Raw genomic sequence first — 14,784 nt, forward strand, 5'->3', positions numbered from 1 at the left:
TTATTTTTCATTTCTGTTGAAACCATCACGTGTATTTTTGTTGCATGCCTTTTTATTTCCTTGCTGGGGCTCCTCTGTAGAGGGAGAAGGGGAAAGACGGAGAGGGGAGCACCTCAGACAGCCCCTCGGTCCTCTCCCCCGCTGTCACCCCCCCTCAGTCACCTCCGACTGTCCCTTCAGCACCCATCACACCCATCCTGACGAACCCTCTCATAAAGATTGAGGACTCTTGTAAGTACCTACAAGCTGCTTCATCTCAGACTCTCAGACATGAGACATGACGTGGATAGTGCTGATTATGAGTTTTCAGGATCTGAGGCCTGTGCTGTGAAGCTAACCTAACATATCAGTCAGGCCAAGAGGTCATTCACACAGCCAGAAACCTCCTGCAACCGCTCTGCAACCATCAACCGGAGGTGGCTCGCTGGTTGCTGACCGGTTTCCTTTAACATTTAAAGAAATGTTATGAACATGGAAGCTGTAAACGTCTTTATTTCTGTTGCATGCATGCAAACAGTACCTCATGTGCACACACTTTTGAGTAAACAGCTGAGGGCGAATCATAACGCAGGAAATTAAAAGATTACGTAGTGCAGGACTATCATTAGTCCTTAAAAATCAGAAAAATCCAGGCCATGGCTGATCTGATGTCTGACCTTCACCTCCGATCTCGCCACAGATTGAGAGCCACAAACTGAACTTCCGCGAGACAGCCAAGGCCCGCACTGACCACGGCGCCGAGATCGTCTCCTTGGAAGACTCCCCTCACCAGCTCAGCACCGTGTCCTCCTCTGGCAGCATCAACATGACCGACTCTCCACAGCTCTCCACGCTGGCTGACCAGGTGTCCGCCTCCCTGGCCAAACAAGGCTTGTGAACGCGCTCGCCGCACTCCCCGCCTCGACCGCACGACCACGTAGAGGAGTTGTGATGCCTTCCTCGTTACTTTCACAGGACTTTTATTTGATTTTTTTAGCTGCCCGTCACTGTTTATCCTCCACTAACCTTTGAATCTCGTCGAGGCGTTGCTATTAGAGGTCTTAAAAAAGAAAACAGATTAACCAGTAGGCCAACATGTATTGAATATCTCTCTGTGGTCTTTGATCTCTACACTTAATTTGAACCTTTTGTAAGTGTCCCTTTAAGAGTTAAAGCACCCCAGCAGAGCGAAATCCTCCCTCTGAGGATCTCCGTACATATCCCGCTAAATCGTCTAAGACTCGGTTTCCCGTCACATTGACTGTGAACCCTTTTAGAAGTGTATCTTATCAGCGTCACCTTTGACGGGTGTCCCCTGATTCTTTTTTTTATTTATTTATTTTTTGATAAAAAAAACAGAACCTTGAAGATGGAGGTTAATGCAGACTGTTTGTGGGACGGGGGTGGGGGTCCGTTTGCGCTAAAGCAGAGGGATCAGATACAGGGTCCGGTGAAGTGGGCGGAGGAACAGTTAGAAGGAAAAAGTAGCAAATATTTCTCGTCAAGGCAGAAAAGAAAAAGCTTTCAGACCTCACTGCTGTCTTTGCTTTGTGTAGTCCTGACATGTGCTGCACCTCGAGCTACTGCAGGAGACTGCGGGGTGGGAGGGGGCAGAAGTGAGACCGCAGAGACAACAGCGACTGATCGCGTCGCCTTCACGCGACTTTTTACGGGACGCGCCGAGCTCAGATGTTCGTTCAGAGCCGCGAGATCGAGAAGAAAGAGAGAAATTACACTTAACGGAGGGTTGAGAGAGGCCTTTACCAACGGCAGCTGTGCTGTTTAACTCTTCCCTGCTTAATAGGAGAAACATGGCCGAGTGAGGGTGATCTTGTTCTAACGGCCATTGAAACATTTGTTAATCGATAAATACACTGAAGCATCAGGATTTTGTAGTTTCTTATAAAGTAGCTGGCTCGTTGTTGTGGCGACGATACGGTAAAGCTGTGCTGTCTGCTGCGACCCGCAGCTGCTGAGACCTCGTTACAGCCTGGTGGCACTTTCACGGGTTCAAACTTCCACTGCAGACGTGAGCAGCACGCTGGGGAATATTTCACCTTAAATATGGAAGTTAAAGGGCCCGGTCACGTGTTGTAAGAACACTAAAGCTAAATAAGGAAAAATTTAAAAAACAAAATGTCAACATTTCTTCTTCGGTTTTATTTGACTTATTTAAGCTGGTTTTTGTTCCCCGCTGTTTCCTGTTCTCTGTGTGAGTCGTTCGGCTCAGAATGATCAATTATCTGAGCTCGGTGACGAAGCGAGGGGCTGCTGCCTCTCCGCGGTCTCATTTCTGACGCTCTCCCTGCGTCGTAGGTGAGGGAGGGGCAGGGGAGTGTTACCTGGATTTAAAAAATACAGAAAAAAGACGAAGTGAAGAGCTAGAGTAGAGACTTTGTGTTGGGCACAGTTTTATAATCGTACTCTGTGGATATATGACATGTATTTGATATGAAGAAACATTTGTATCGTGCCTGCTACTGTCAGTGTTCTTTTTTTTTACTGCTTTGTGTAAATGCGCTACAGCTTGAGGAGGGAAAATTAACCTTAAAGTGACATTTTCATAGCTAAACTGCGAGGAGGAGGCTGAGAACAGTATTTATGCACTTACAGGTAGGTAGACTAAAGTTTTCACAGCGGTGACACAAACACTGAAAACGGCTGTTTTACTGTTAATGGATCGTTTGTACGGAGAAGATTGTGAGTGTTGCACGGCAGGCGGACGGTGAAGACCTCCTTAGGCAGTCTGTATCCAACACACATGCACCTGAAACACAGGACTGATCAGATGGCCGTGTTTCTCGCTCCCTGCAAAGTAGTAAAAGTGCACTTCGTGGCAAAAGTTTGTGGACGCATGAGAGCTTATCTGCTGCAGATTTTTAGCAGTAGTCCAAAAGTCACGAGTGAGGCTTGATGAGCGTCACAGGAAGTGTTTGGTGGGCCAGAGGAGACCTGAACGCCACAGCACACAGTGGTCCCAGATAACAAAAAGAAACCTCACACTTGGGCCGGATATTACTTGCCATTTGGGTTTTGGTACTTTCTCGGATTCATTTGATGAGCCGTTACATTTAACTATGACTCAGTGTTTAATTAACTTATTTCCACTGTGAGGTTGTTGTTTGAACATGGAGGCAGCCTCAAGTGGCCATCAGAGGAACTGCAGTTTTTGGCACTGGGAAAAAACCCGTCAAAGTTAAAGGATAGATAGACCTTCCTTTAAGCAGCAAAAGTGCCCGAGTATCAGATTAAAATATGATCCCTTTTAAATGGTTGAGCCAGACAGGTGCGTCCACTTACTTTTGTCCACGCGGTGCATATGTGGTCACGTTTTTGTTGTGTTCTCCAGCTGGAGCCAGGTTAAGACGTTCCCCTGCAAACAAACCCAGTTCATGTGCTCAGATACGTCCCGATGTGCCCCCCCCCGCTGATTCATTACTCGCATTAAAATGAGTGAAACAGCTTCTTGCATGCAGCTCATGTAAGAGACAGCCGTCTGCTTGTTGCCCCCCTTTCACAAAGCGATCTCTCTGTATATCCTGTTTATATTTGCTCTGGAACTGGACGGATGTACCAATTCTTTTTTTTTTGTATAAAAAAATGTGCAATTAAGGGTCAAAAGGTCACCGACTTTGCTGTAAGGTTTCCTAAACGAGCAAGCACACGAAAAGCTTGCAACATTATCTGCATGCTAAACCCTCTTTAGTTCCAGTTCCACGCTCGTCTCTGCGTGCAGGACGGACGCGAGCACCCAGGGACGGGAGCCGATCTCAGAGAGGTTTCCACAGTAACAAAACTCGTCACCTTCTTTCGTTTTTGTTTTCCTCTCTTCGGGGTTACTTCTGACGCTGTACAGTTGTGGAAATGTGATTGTTCTCGTTATTGTGCATTTTCTCAATAACTGGTTTATGATGATTCTTGTTGCTGTATATGTGTATTTGAAAATAAATGCTATGAAGTCACCGTGGTGGTGAAGGAGTGCAAAAAAATCACTCCCAGATCAGACGGGACTCATTCATCTGTTTCCAGCGGAATTCAAATATTTATGTTATTTGGTGCTTTACATTTTCTTTACAGTAACGATGTGTTTTACTGCATTTATGAAATATAAAACATAAGAGAAACTTTTTCCTTTTTATTTATACGAGCAAAATGCAACAGCTGTGAAAAAGAGGGGGAAAATTTATTAGTGTGTAAAAGCTGAAACGGTCACTGTAATAAAAAAAAAAAAATCACTTTTAATTTAAAGAATAAAAATGATTAAGCTAATAATTTAGAAATTACTTTTAAAAGGCCTGTTTCAGTCTTATTTTATCCAGAGTTCAGTATGAGGTCGTCCTCTTAGTGCAGCTGCACAACAATCAACCCTGGGACCTGCAGACAACAATTATATCGATATTCACTAATAAACGTAAAAGTCACAATCTGTCCAAATTATTCTGTTCTTTAATATTATCAGCAAAGCAGCAGGGAGCCCTCAGCAGTCACTGGAGGCCAACACTGGCACTTAAACAGTGATTAAAGGTAAAACCTGCTTTGATTTTATTTCTGAAGCAGCTGTATACTTTGATGTAATACCACTTTGCACCACAAGATGGAGCACTGTGTGTGAACTTTCTCAGGCTCTAGAAGGTGGAGGTTTTTTTTAAAATTATGATTAATTGTTTTTAAAATTGCAGGCTTACGTTTTTTAAATTAAAATGTCAGCCTGGTGAACGATTAGACTTTAGAGGACGCGAGCAGCAGCAAACATCTGGAAACATTAAAATGCACCTACTGGTGAAATGCTGCCCTCTGGTGGTGAATGTTTTCATTCACACGTTGAAACAAAAAGCACCTTTAAGTTGTCAGCGATAAGAAAATAGCAGTGCTATAGCTATAGGTTTATGCTTTTTTCTTTAGTGTTCGCTGTATTTTTAATTTCTTTCAGTTCAAAGTTCACAGCAGGCATCATAAAAACAGCCAAGTTTGAATAAACAGCCACAAGTTCTGTTAACAATTTCATCAAGTAAGGTTTTGTTTTTAAAGCCCAAAATACTTTTATAAATGTTTTAGCCAACCAAAAAGTTTTCACACTCAGTTTTAAACTGTAGTAACAGGTCAAAGGTCACCCATGTCAAAACAATGTTACTTAGTGCCAGGTTAGCACACTTATGGACATCATTCAGCTGAAATGAAGCTTTCTGAGCCGGCAGTCTGAGGATTGGTTCAGCGGTCACAACAGGAAGGTCGCTCTCGTCTCAGAGCCGCCAGGTGGCGTTTCAGTTTCGTCCCACAATCCAGGTCTAACTGCAGATTGTAGGTGTGTGTACAAACAAGACTTCTAGTTGTACTTTTAAAGCAGCAGCTTTCTCCTCAGGCTGCTGACAGCAGGTCAGTCCTCATGTTTTATTCTCTTCCTGACATAATCCCAGAGGATAACTGGGTCTTCTGGGAGTCAACTGGAGCTTTCTCTGGTGAGGCAGACACATTAACCACTAAACTGTTTAAACCAGTCACCTCTCCACTGAAAGAAGTTGTGGCATTGAAACTCCTTTCAGCTGTTTAATCTAGAGTTTCACACCCTGAAACAAGAGTCGCTCCATTTCCTGTTAACCTGCTCAAAGCGCTGCTGATTTTTCCAGCAGATGCCTCAACTCCCCATTTAATCACTGCCTGGGTGCCCGTGAGCCCGGGCGTACGTTCAACCCCAGCTGTGAACCTTTCACACCTCTGACAAAGTAAGTCAGAATTAAAACTCCTCGCTTCATAGTAAGAAAATCTTACTTTCTACATAAACCATTCATGTTACTGCGTTCTGATTGGTCGGTTATGGATTTAAAACAGGACACTTCAGTGAGGATGACACTTCCAGACGCAGCAGGTGGAGGTGGTGGTGTAATCAGGACGCTGATCACAGTTGTTTCACTTCATCAAATCTGACAGTAAAAATGTAGATTTCTGGCTCGTTCAGGACCACCTATGAAAAGTCTGCATTCAAACACCCGGAGCCAGAGGACAAACGCAGCGCTACACCTGCGAGAGGCGAGCGGTGACATCACACAGGTTAAAATGAGCTGAGAGCAGGACCACGGCACCAAGTTAAACATAAATGTTTTAATGGTACTATTTACAAAAAAGAAAAAACAATTCAGCTTTTTGATTAGGTTATAACTGCTGCAACAATCAAACAGGTACATCGACATCTCGCTTAACTACAAAAAAAGAAAAAAACAAACAGTGACTGAATGGCTGCGGGATAAAAAGGTGTAAAATGAAAAACCATAGATTTATTTTGCATAGCAATCAGTTACTTTAAGGTGGAGGGAGGAGGAGTGTGTGAGGTTATATGGAGGATGTGGTGAAAATAAAATCCGGTCTGAGTGTGACGTTCGATCGATCGATCGGTCGGAGGGGGCAGCAGAAGATTTTTTCCCTTGGAGAACCTGAGCTCAGGGCGGCTTCAGCTGAGAGCTGCTACATGTGAAATGTGAGAGGAGGGAGGGCGGGGTTTGTTTGCCGCGCTGCGATTTGACGTTTCCATTTCCTCTTTTCTTTTTTTAAATTAAGTGGACGCCTTTGTGCCGTCGGGATCGGACGCAAGCGTGTTTGCTGACATGCAGCGGCGGCGCTTTGAGGGGTAAGTGCTTTAAAAAGAAAAAAGAAAAAACACTAATAAAAAACAAACTTAAAAACGCCGCGTCTGTTTGTGCTGCCCTCTGTGAAGCTGAACTGAAAACAGAGGCAGCGGCGGGAGATCAAAAAAGGAATGATTTACTATTAAAAGGAACGCACAAAAAAGAAGAGGATGAGTCAGAACAGAACGAGAGAAAAACTAACAAAAAACACGTCAGGAATGAAAAAACAAACATAATGAAGCAAACCAGACTTGGCAGTTTAAAGAAGTGCTCTGGTGAGTTCAGGCGACCTCTAGTGGAAGGAGGGGGCACCACATCTCAAATGTATCAGTTTTATTTGGATGAGGAAGGTCTGAGGGGGCGGAGGAAGAGGAAGGGCTGATTTTTTTTCTCCTTTTTTTATTGTTTTATTTGTCACTCCACTAAAAATGTACATGGGAATTACAAGCAAACTAGTCAATAAAAACAAAAACAAAAAAACCCTTTGGCCATATTTTTGAGGAGTCCGCTACATAGTGCGCTACGAGTGTACACGCGACGTATGAAACACCACTAAGCCCCCATGTACATTGTTTAGCCTACTACAGAAATTTTTTTGTAACGTGTTGTTTTTATACTTTTTTTTTTTTAAACATTTATCTTTTTTTTTTTTTTCTTTCGTGTGACAAAAAACAAGTGTCGGGAAAGGCTTCTATCTCCGTAATGTTCACTAAAAACTGTGAAAGTATTAGACTGATGTTTGAATATCAAACAACAGGAACCCATTTAATGTTATTCTGCGCTGAGGTTCTGCTTGTTAATGCCAGAGAGGAGCTGTGTGTGTGTGGGTGTGTGGGGGGGGCCCTCATTCATCGGTGGGTGGAGGACTTGTGTTTTAGGGCGCCGCCACTGTTCTCGTCGTCAAGGGGCGGCTCTGCGTCATCCGAATCGAGGCGTCCGTAGGCCATCGCTCGGCAACCTGAGATGCTGCGCATCCTGGGCCTGACTTGGTGGTCGCTCTCAGACTCGGGCTCTGGGGCCGGGTCTTCGGGCAGGGGGAAGCACCGGCGTTCCCACGGCGCCACCGTCTGGGGGGGGGGGGAAAATGCGGGTGTTAAAAACGAATGAAAGTTTCAGACGCTTCACAGGCTGACTGATCCTCAGGGGTGGAGCTACGTACCCGCTCTTCGAAGGTGAAGTCTGGCGTGGAGCACCGCGTGTCCTCACTGGACAGGAGCCGGTGGGAGTCCCTCGAGCAGGGCGTGTGGGGGTTGGAGGCGGTGTCGGGGCTGGCGGGACTCATGGGCGACGGCACGTAGCTGTAGTCATGCAGCATTGGGCAGTGGCCCGGGTCGGGGGACGCGGGCTGAGGGGTGGGCGGGTTGGTCCCGCACAGCAGAGGTGTGGTGCGCCCGTCCACGGACTTGTACGACCTGAGGAAGAAACGGAGGAGTTGTCAATGTCACGGCTGCCGCGTGACAACAAACGCGAGGCGCTTACTGAGGCGTATGATGCTGCTCTTACCTGCTGCCCCGCCTCTTAGCAGGAGCCAGGGCCCTCCAAGTCCAGCGAGTGCGCTCCTGGTCCTCATAGGCCTGATGGAGCTGAATGAAAGCTGCGTCTGACAGGTCCTCCACCTGCAGAAACATCGCATGTCATCAGGACCCCCAAAACTCGTTTGCTTCAGTTTAATCATCAAACACTCTGAGAGAAAGCAGTTTGACCATCTGAGCTCGAACAACGACACTGAGATGTTTTTATAACTTTTAATGTCACGCTAAGAATTTGAAAGAAGAGTTTTTAGGTTTTCAAAGCCTTCATGATTGCTTCACAGGTTAAAATGTACGAGTCAGATCCGACCACCAGGTGTCACTGTTCGCTCAGCAGCTCAGGATCTCCTGAACGGATCCTAACATCCCAGCTTAACACGTGAAATCTGATAAATACCACAGATGAGGTGGTTCTCTCACCTCGCGTTCGTTCTCCTCCTCGGTTATGGGCTGCGAGAAGGCGTCCACACACCGCCAGCTTTAGAAAACAAGACAAAAACGTGTGAGTGCAGGGAACCAGCAGCCACAGCAGAGTGGTATTTTTCCATGCAGGTATCGGTTTACCTGGGCGTGAGAATCTCTTTGTACTGAAGCTTCTCCACGCGGGTGGTGGCAGCCACAGACATGGGGATTACTATGTTGTTGATGTCGAAGGAGCTTTCACCTCGCCTCCTCTTGATTGGCTGCTGCTGGAGAACAAAGGAGGAGTGTAAACAAGCGAGACTTTACACAGAAGTCTGCAAACAATAACGACTCGACCGGCTCCGACACACTTTCAGCTCAAACGCTCTCACAGCCTGCAGGGAGGATGACACGTGTCATCATGTTAATCCAAAAGATGAAGGTTAATAGAAACTGAGGTCATCATGAGCTCACTTCATAAACACATTTGGATATTTACAATTTACAGGTTTCCTCCTTAATCCAAGGAGACTTTGTTTAATAAATGTTGTCCATGTTGGTGTAAAAGACCAGCAGGCAACAATTACACGCTCATGTTTTAGGGTGAGTGTGCAAATGAGCTGAAGATGCCCTGCAGGTCACAATCAGTTGGTCGAGTCTGCAGCATTTAACCATTTCTAGGTCCAAATACTCCTTCAGCTCCCGAAAAACAAACCGAGGCAAAACCGAGCGCTCCAGATTTATCCAGCTCCAAGAAAATCACCAGATGAACTTTAATATCCGTGAAAAAGAGGCTTTACGAGGTTTAGAGACTCAACTTTGGATGTAAATGAAGACAAAACATCATTGACTTGTAACAAGTTTGTGAAGATGAGTACATGCAATTCAATACAAGCACAAAAAAGACGTAGGACGAGTTAAATTGCTTCCAAAAGTTCACACGGCAGGAAGAAGACGCTGAAAGCAGACTGAACTTCAGCCGTGAGAACCTCTGGAGTGAGCCCATCCACAGCAGCAGGTTAATCAGTAAAATGCTGCTTCATGGTTTCAGATTACTCGCTAAGAAGTCCTGAAGCTAAGCTAAGCATCCACACAGACAGCCTGATTCTGAAGTGTGAAAATAATGAATTAAAATAAAGTAAAATTATTAAAATAATAATGATGAAAATGAGAGAAAAAAGCAAAAACAAAAACAAGCCCAGACAGCGCAGCACGTTAAAGCGCTCCGACCACGAACGGGGTCACAGATCACGAGTTACAGAGCGGATACGGCAGCAGCTGGCGCAACGAGTCTGCCGAGTGTTTTTGTTTCCTGCTGCTTTTTCTGCTCCAGCAACCACAAAAAAGTTTCAGCTCGAGTTTAACGTCTGAACCTCCGCCCAGCGACAAACACTGTGTGATGAGTGTTTATCGAGGGAGTGTTCTTCTCACACCGAGCCTCAACTTTTACTTTTGTTCGCATTAATGGCGCCAAAAACGCATCAGACAGTGACGCTCGCAGCTTGTTTGCATGCTGCCGCCGCAGAAGTCTCAGTTTGTTTCCCGTCTTCCTCACTACAGCACAGCTTTCCCACACACACCCCGTCTAAGACTTTCCCTGGAACACATTTTTTTAATGCTGTGCTTGTCATCTTGTGTCATGTGAAACCATCAGATTTCCACGCAGCTACTGAAATAAATGAATGTCATTAATAAAATATATGACTGCAGTAAAGCCTGCTTAAAAAAAAACACAGCAAGCATTTTTAAAAACCCCGGACTGATGATTTGAATCATCCAAATAAGGTGTGAGATCTGGGGTGGCGTCCTTACAGGCGTGCTCGGGACACTCTGGCTGCTCAGGCCCAGCGGCACAGAGTTCTCTGAAGATGTGGACAGCTGGCGTGTTAGGGGGCTGTGCAGGGACGAGTGCATGTTGGCTAGAGTCGTGCAGGGGGTGCTCGAGTCCATGAAGAGCTTGGGGGAGGCTGGAAGAAAGAAAGAAAGAAAGAAAGAAAGGAAAAGTCAGGCGGGTTCACTGATGGGACCTCAGATTAAAGCAGTCCCTGCTGCAGACGTGTAACTCACAGTCCGCTCTCTCCAGCGAGTGCTCCCTTATTCTCTTGCGGCTGTAGTTCTTGTCGTACGGCCCTAACGGGGTCGAGATGGCCTGCAGCCGCTCTGTCTTGCACACAGCCTGGCCCTCCAGCCTGGCCGCGTTCATCACGCCGCTGCTGCCGCCGCCGCCTCCGCCAACGCTGCTGTCAACTGTCCTCGACTTCTCAGCGCTTCTCTTGTGGCCCAATCCTGCAACACCAGGAGTACATCAGGTTACTGTCATATATGTCACAGGTTAGGACAACTGACGGCGCTTCCACAGTCATGGACGTTTACATTACACATTAAAACAAACATGTTCAGATAATAAAAATTTACTCCAAGACTTTTGTTGAGTTTAAAAATCCACTGCCTGAAGTTTTTAGTTGGCTTATGTTCATATGTCAGATATTAAATCTTCACGTGTGAGATGGTGGAATTAGTAAATGCGTATTTTCTCCTCTAGGATAACAACCAATCAACAGCTGCTCTGTTCTCAGCTGAGTGGATATGACATCGAGATCGGGCCTTCTCAGAAGGCAGATTCTTTTCTGAGAAGCGTCTCATTGCGTGAAATTAGGAAATACGGCAGCTACTAGGACAGAGTGAACTGTGAAACCTACACAGCTGGAATTAAGCAGAAACCTGACCTGAACAACAATCACACTGTGTCCCAATAATGTGCTGACTTTAAAAATGACATTTCGTAACATCGTACATTTGTACACATTTGTCTGTTTCTTCACGTCTTATATTTATTTTGAATGTGAGAGGTCGTATTTAAGTCTGGGTGATGTGATCTCAGAGGCGTCGCTGTGCTCGTGTGCTGCCGTCAAATGGCAGAAAGCTGCCGCTCGGACAGCTCCCATACTTACTGACTGCCATGAGCGAGTTGGTGAACTTGTGCTTCTCTTTGGATGAGGAGAGCTTGTGTTTGAGGGAGAGCTTCTTCAGTGGTTTGCTCCTCTCCAGTGACTTGGTCTGCCACTGGCTCTTCATCACCTGCTGCAGGCGCAGACCTATACAAACGTCTGAGGAAGACAGCGGCAGAGGAAACGAGACTCAGAAAAATCAACTTCCTGAAGAAAATTTTATGCTTTCCCTCATATTCTGTCAAATACGTTCTTGTTATGGTGACGGAGGTTCACGTTAAACACGGTGAAACTTTCAAATTAACGAGGTCAGCATACGAGATAAATGCTGACTCAGTCTCGGGCAGTTTTTTTCTACACTTGGCTCTTCTCAGGCACACATCTCGACCTTCCAGATGTTTCCAAGGGGCAGCCAATCAGGAGCTTACTTTTTTCACACAGGAGGACAAACTGAGGGCACTTCTGTAACTACACTCACATTACCCCCACCAGGGGGCAAAGTTTTCCGTGGATGTGTTAAAACTCAAATGTAATGAGGGTTAAGTGTTGAGCGTTTTTAGGCAAATTGAGGTTCAGATGAGCACATAGTAGCATAAACTGATATTACATCACAGTGCAGCCCAACTTCAGCTAATAAATATATTCCCTCAGGGTTTTTTTTGTTTGTTTTTTTAACCCCAGAGGGAATATCCACTACTGAAGCACTACTACTAGAACAAGAACGCAGCAGTAACGCACATACAGGCTGCCAGACACCATTAAGCAACAAGAACAGGAGAAGAAAGCGCTGTAGCTACCAGGGATCAGACTGGTAAGGTCTGTATGGAGCTGTGACATTGCATGCTGCTGTACTCACAGGAGAAAAAACACAAATATCTGCCACAAATATAGCATTTCAAGTAGTCTGGGGTGGAGGGTGGGTGAAATTATCATCCTTAATATGAATCATGCCAAGTCCAAGAATACAAAAGACATATTCCTAAAATTAGTGCTATAAACTCTTGAAGAGTTTTCTGCAGTTTAGTGATTCACATGAAACAAGCCTCAGAGCAGCGGTCCAAATGTTCACTAATAACCTTTAAAGTCACCTCCAAAATGTTCCCCCTTTGTTTTAGTGTAAACAAATTTAGGTGCCCAGTGAAAATTACATCCATGAGACACCCTGAAATAGCTTAAGAAAAAACAAAATGATTAAACAGTGAAAAGAAAACACGACATCACATCTCCTCTGGGCTCAGAGTTTCAGAAATAACCCAGTTAAATTACAGGAAAACAGACGAGCAGCCCACAACCCAGACTTAAGACAATTACACTTTTCCCCCCTGTATAATTAAAAAATAAAACTTATTTCCTGTCATTTATTGGTTTGTTGGTTACACATTTTATTTATCGTTAAGAGCAAAAATAGAACACTAAACTGCCTGAAAAGTTTTGCCCTCCCTCTGGGAGCAAATCAGACGTCCTGATAGGCTGAATCTGGCACCAGGCTGTGTGCTTTACACTGCAACCTTAGATAATCTATTCTGTGAGCTTCAGCCAAACCTACTGCTTCATTTGTCCGTGTCGTGTAAAACTGTTCATGTTTTGATTTGCAGTAAAGTCAGAAATTCCTGTCTTCATTTATGTGAGTTCCTTGCTGCGCAGAGAGAGAGAAGACTCTAAATGACTAAATATGTTCAGCATAACTTCCTGCTGAGCTCACAGCCACGCCTTGTTTGTCTTCCCCTCTGAATGTAAAGGAGGAAATGGCTGCGTAAACTCAAGCTCCGCTCTGAGACCAGCACTGACCGTCGGGGAAGGAGAGGATGGGGTGGACGCCAAGATCCAGCCTTGACAGGCGCTCCAGGGTGGGCAGCTCGTACTGAGGGTCCTCTCTGGGGGTGGGCCAGCCACCGCACATCACACAGGTGGGGTTAACCCTGCAGTTACACTGGATGCAGCTGCTCCTCGGGGCCTGCCAGGAGGACAAACAAGAGCGGTTGCAAATCATTCACAGCCAAGCTGTGATTATTAATAATTCAGCGGCTTCACTGACACGGCCGTTAAACACTTATTGAGTGAGTCATGCCAGAAAATGTTCTGCTCTTTAGAGCCGCTGACGTCATGCTCCGTGTGCCTGCTTTATGTCTATTCCCCCCATTTTTAAAATTACTCTATTATTAGTTCTGCTGGTACTTTACTGAAACTTTCTCTTTTAATAGATACAAAAACAGAACAGACTGCACCCGCTCCTTAAGCTCCTTGTTGAATTTTATCTAGATTTTCTTCTTTTCCATTGACCTTTTGTATTTTATTCTATTTTTTTCCTATTTAGCTGTGCCATTTTTTTTTCATACTGAGCCATTTCAGTTTGTGTTCCACTCTATTTAAGCCATGTTGTGTTTAATGAGTTTGGTCCTCCTACTAGAACCCCCCCCCCCCCCATATAATCAGACAATACCTATTAGAATTTGTAAATCACTGGTGTTCAAAAGTTCCTCTGCAGAAAATGTCCTCCATCTCATCTGAGATATCAGCTCCTATTTTGATTATGTTTTGCTAGATGAACGCGCGTGGACGTATCTGACACCGGTTTAGTTCGCTGTACTTTGTCCCACAGAAATAATCAGTGTTTCCTCCTCACTACTGAAACCAACCATATTATTACACACTAATATAGTACATTTAAATCTCTTTCAGCACACTCTTTAAAGAAGCTGTGGTAGTGCCTCAAGTTTCTATGCTATGATTTAGGGAGTTTCCTGGTGTAAAATCAGGTGGTCTCTGAGCCACTTGGTTTCACTTTTGCCTTGTGATGTGCTCCATGATGAACAGATCATCACCAAACTATCCTGAATCAGTGGAAGACGATGAGTCCACAAAGTGATCAACCTGGAGCTTCGATAAGGAGGGAACATAAACCAATCAGGTCAACACTGTAAATACTGACACTCTGTAAACATAAAAGTGGGGTTATTTATAACTAATCATGAAATGATTAAGATTATTTTTCACTACATCATAAAAACATGTTAAAAAAGAGAAGCTGTTTTAGAGGCACAGCATTTTAAAACGACAGCTGTGAACGATTTGGATTTTATAATGTAAATAGTTGTTTAATGTAAAAGATGCATTAAGCTTCTTATGTCCTGCTGAACTGATAGGATTTTCTCTCTTTCTGAATCATGTGGTTCACCATGCTTTGATTTGAAGGACCTTTTTGTTGTTTCTTTGAAAGTCTGTTTTTTTTTTCTTTTTAAAAATATTGTTTATAAAAACAAGCAGGAGAAATATGACTGCATAATTGTAGTAGTAGTAGTATTTTTCAGT

The 14,784-nt window shown here is 44.6% G+C and overlaps 2 protein-coding genes across 11 annotated transcripts in view; one reads left to right on the forward strand and one right to left on the reverse strand.

Moving 5' to 3' along the window:
• The window catches only part of LOC146627123 (uncharacterized), a 36,881-nt gene extending 32,874 nt beyond the window's left edge, over window positions 1–4,007 (forward strand). For 7 of the 8 annotated variants that reach the window (XM_085361624.1, XM_085361623.1, XM_085361628.1 and 4 more), the window contains 2 exons: window positions 81–231; window positions 680–742. In XM_085361624.1, the coding sequence (XP_085217750.1) occupies window positions 81–231; window positions 680–684 (156 nt within the window). In that variant the 3' untranslated portion in view covers window positions 685–742. Of the gene's footprint in view, window positions 1–80; window positions 232–679 lie in introns of all 8 variants that reach the window. The other variant, XM_085361631.1, reaches the window with a different exon arrangement.
• A 2,131-nt stretch (window positions 4,008–6,138) lies between these two features.
• LOC146627125 (KAT8 regulatory NSL complex subunit 1-like) overlaps window positions 6,139–14,784 on the reverse strand; it is a 44,283-nt gene continuing 35,637 nt past the window's right edge. For 2 of the 3 annotated variants that reach the window (XM_085361634.1, XM_085361633.1), the window contains 9 exons: window positions 13,264–13,429; window positions 11,479–11,634; window positions 10,595–10,813; window positions 10,340–10,494; window positions 8,690–8,814; window positions 8,546–8,603; window positions 8,100–8,212; window positions 7,756–8,008; window positions 6,139–7,663 (listed from right to left, as the gene is read on the reverse strand). In XM_085361634.1, coding sequence (XP_085217760.1) covers window positions 7,445–7,663; window positions 7,756–8,008; window positions 8,100–8,212; window positions 8,546–8,603; window positions 8,690–8,814; window positions 10,340–10,494; window positions 10,595–10,813; window positions 11,479–11,634; window positions 13,264–13,429 — 1,464 coding nt within the window. In that variant the 3' untranslated portion in view covers window positions 6,139–7,444. The remainder of the gene's footprint in view (window positions 7,664–7,755; window positions 8,009–8,099; window positions 8,213–8,545; window positions 8,604–8,689; window positions 8,815–10,339; window positions 10,495–10,594; window positions 10,814–11,478; window positions 11,635–13,263; window positions 13,430–14,784) is intronic. The other variant, XM_085361635.1, reaches the window with a different exon arrangement.

This window comes from Diplotaxodon limnothrissa, linkage group LG8 (genome assembly GCF_057381915.1).
Source record: "Diplotaxodon limnothrissa isolate DT_005_m linkage group LG8, D_limnothrissa_male_GT1.1, whole genome shotgun sequence".
Taxonomy (NCBI): Eukaryota; Metazoa; Chordata; class Actinopteri; order Cichliformes; family Cichlidae; genus Diplotaxodon; species Diplotaxodon limnothrissa.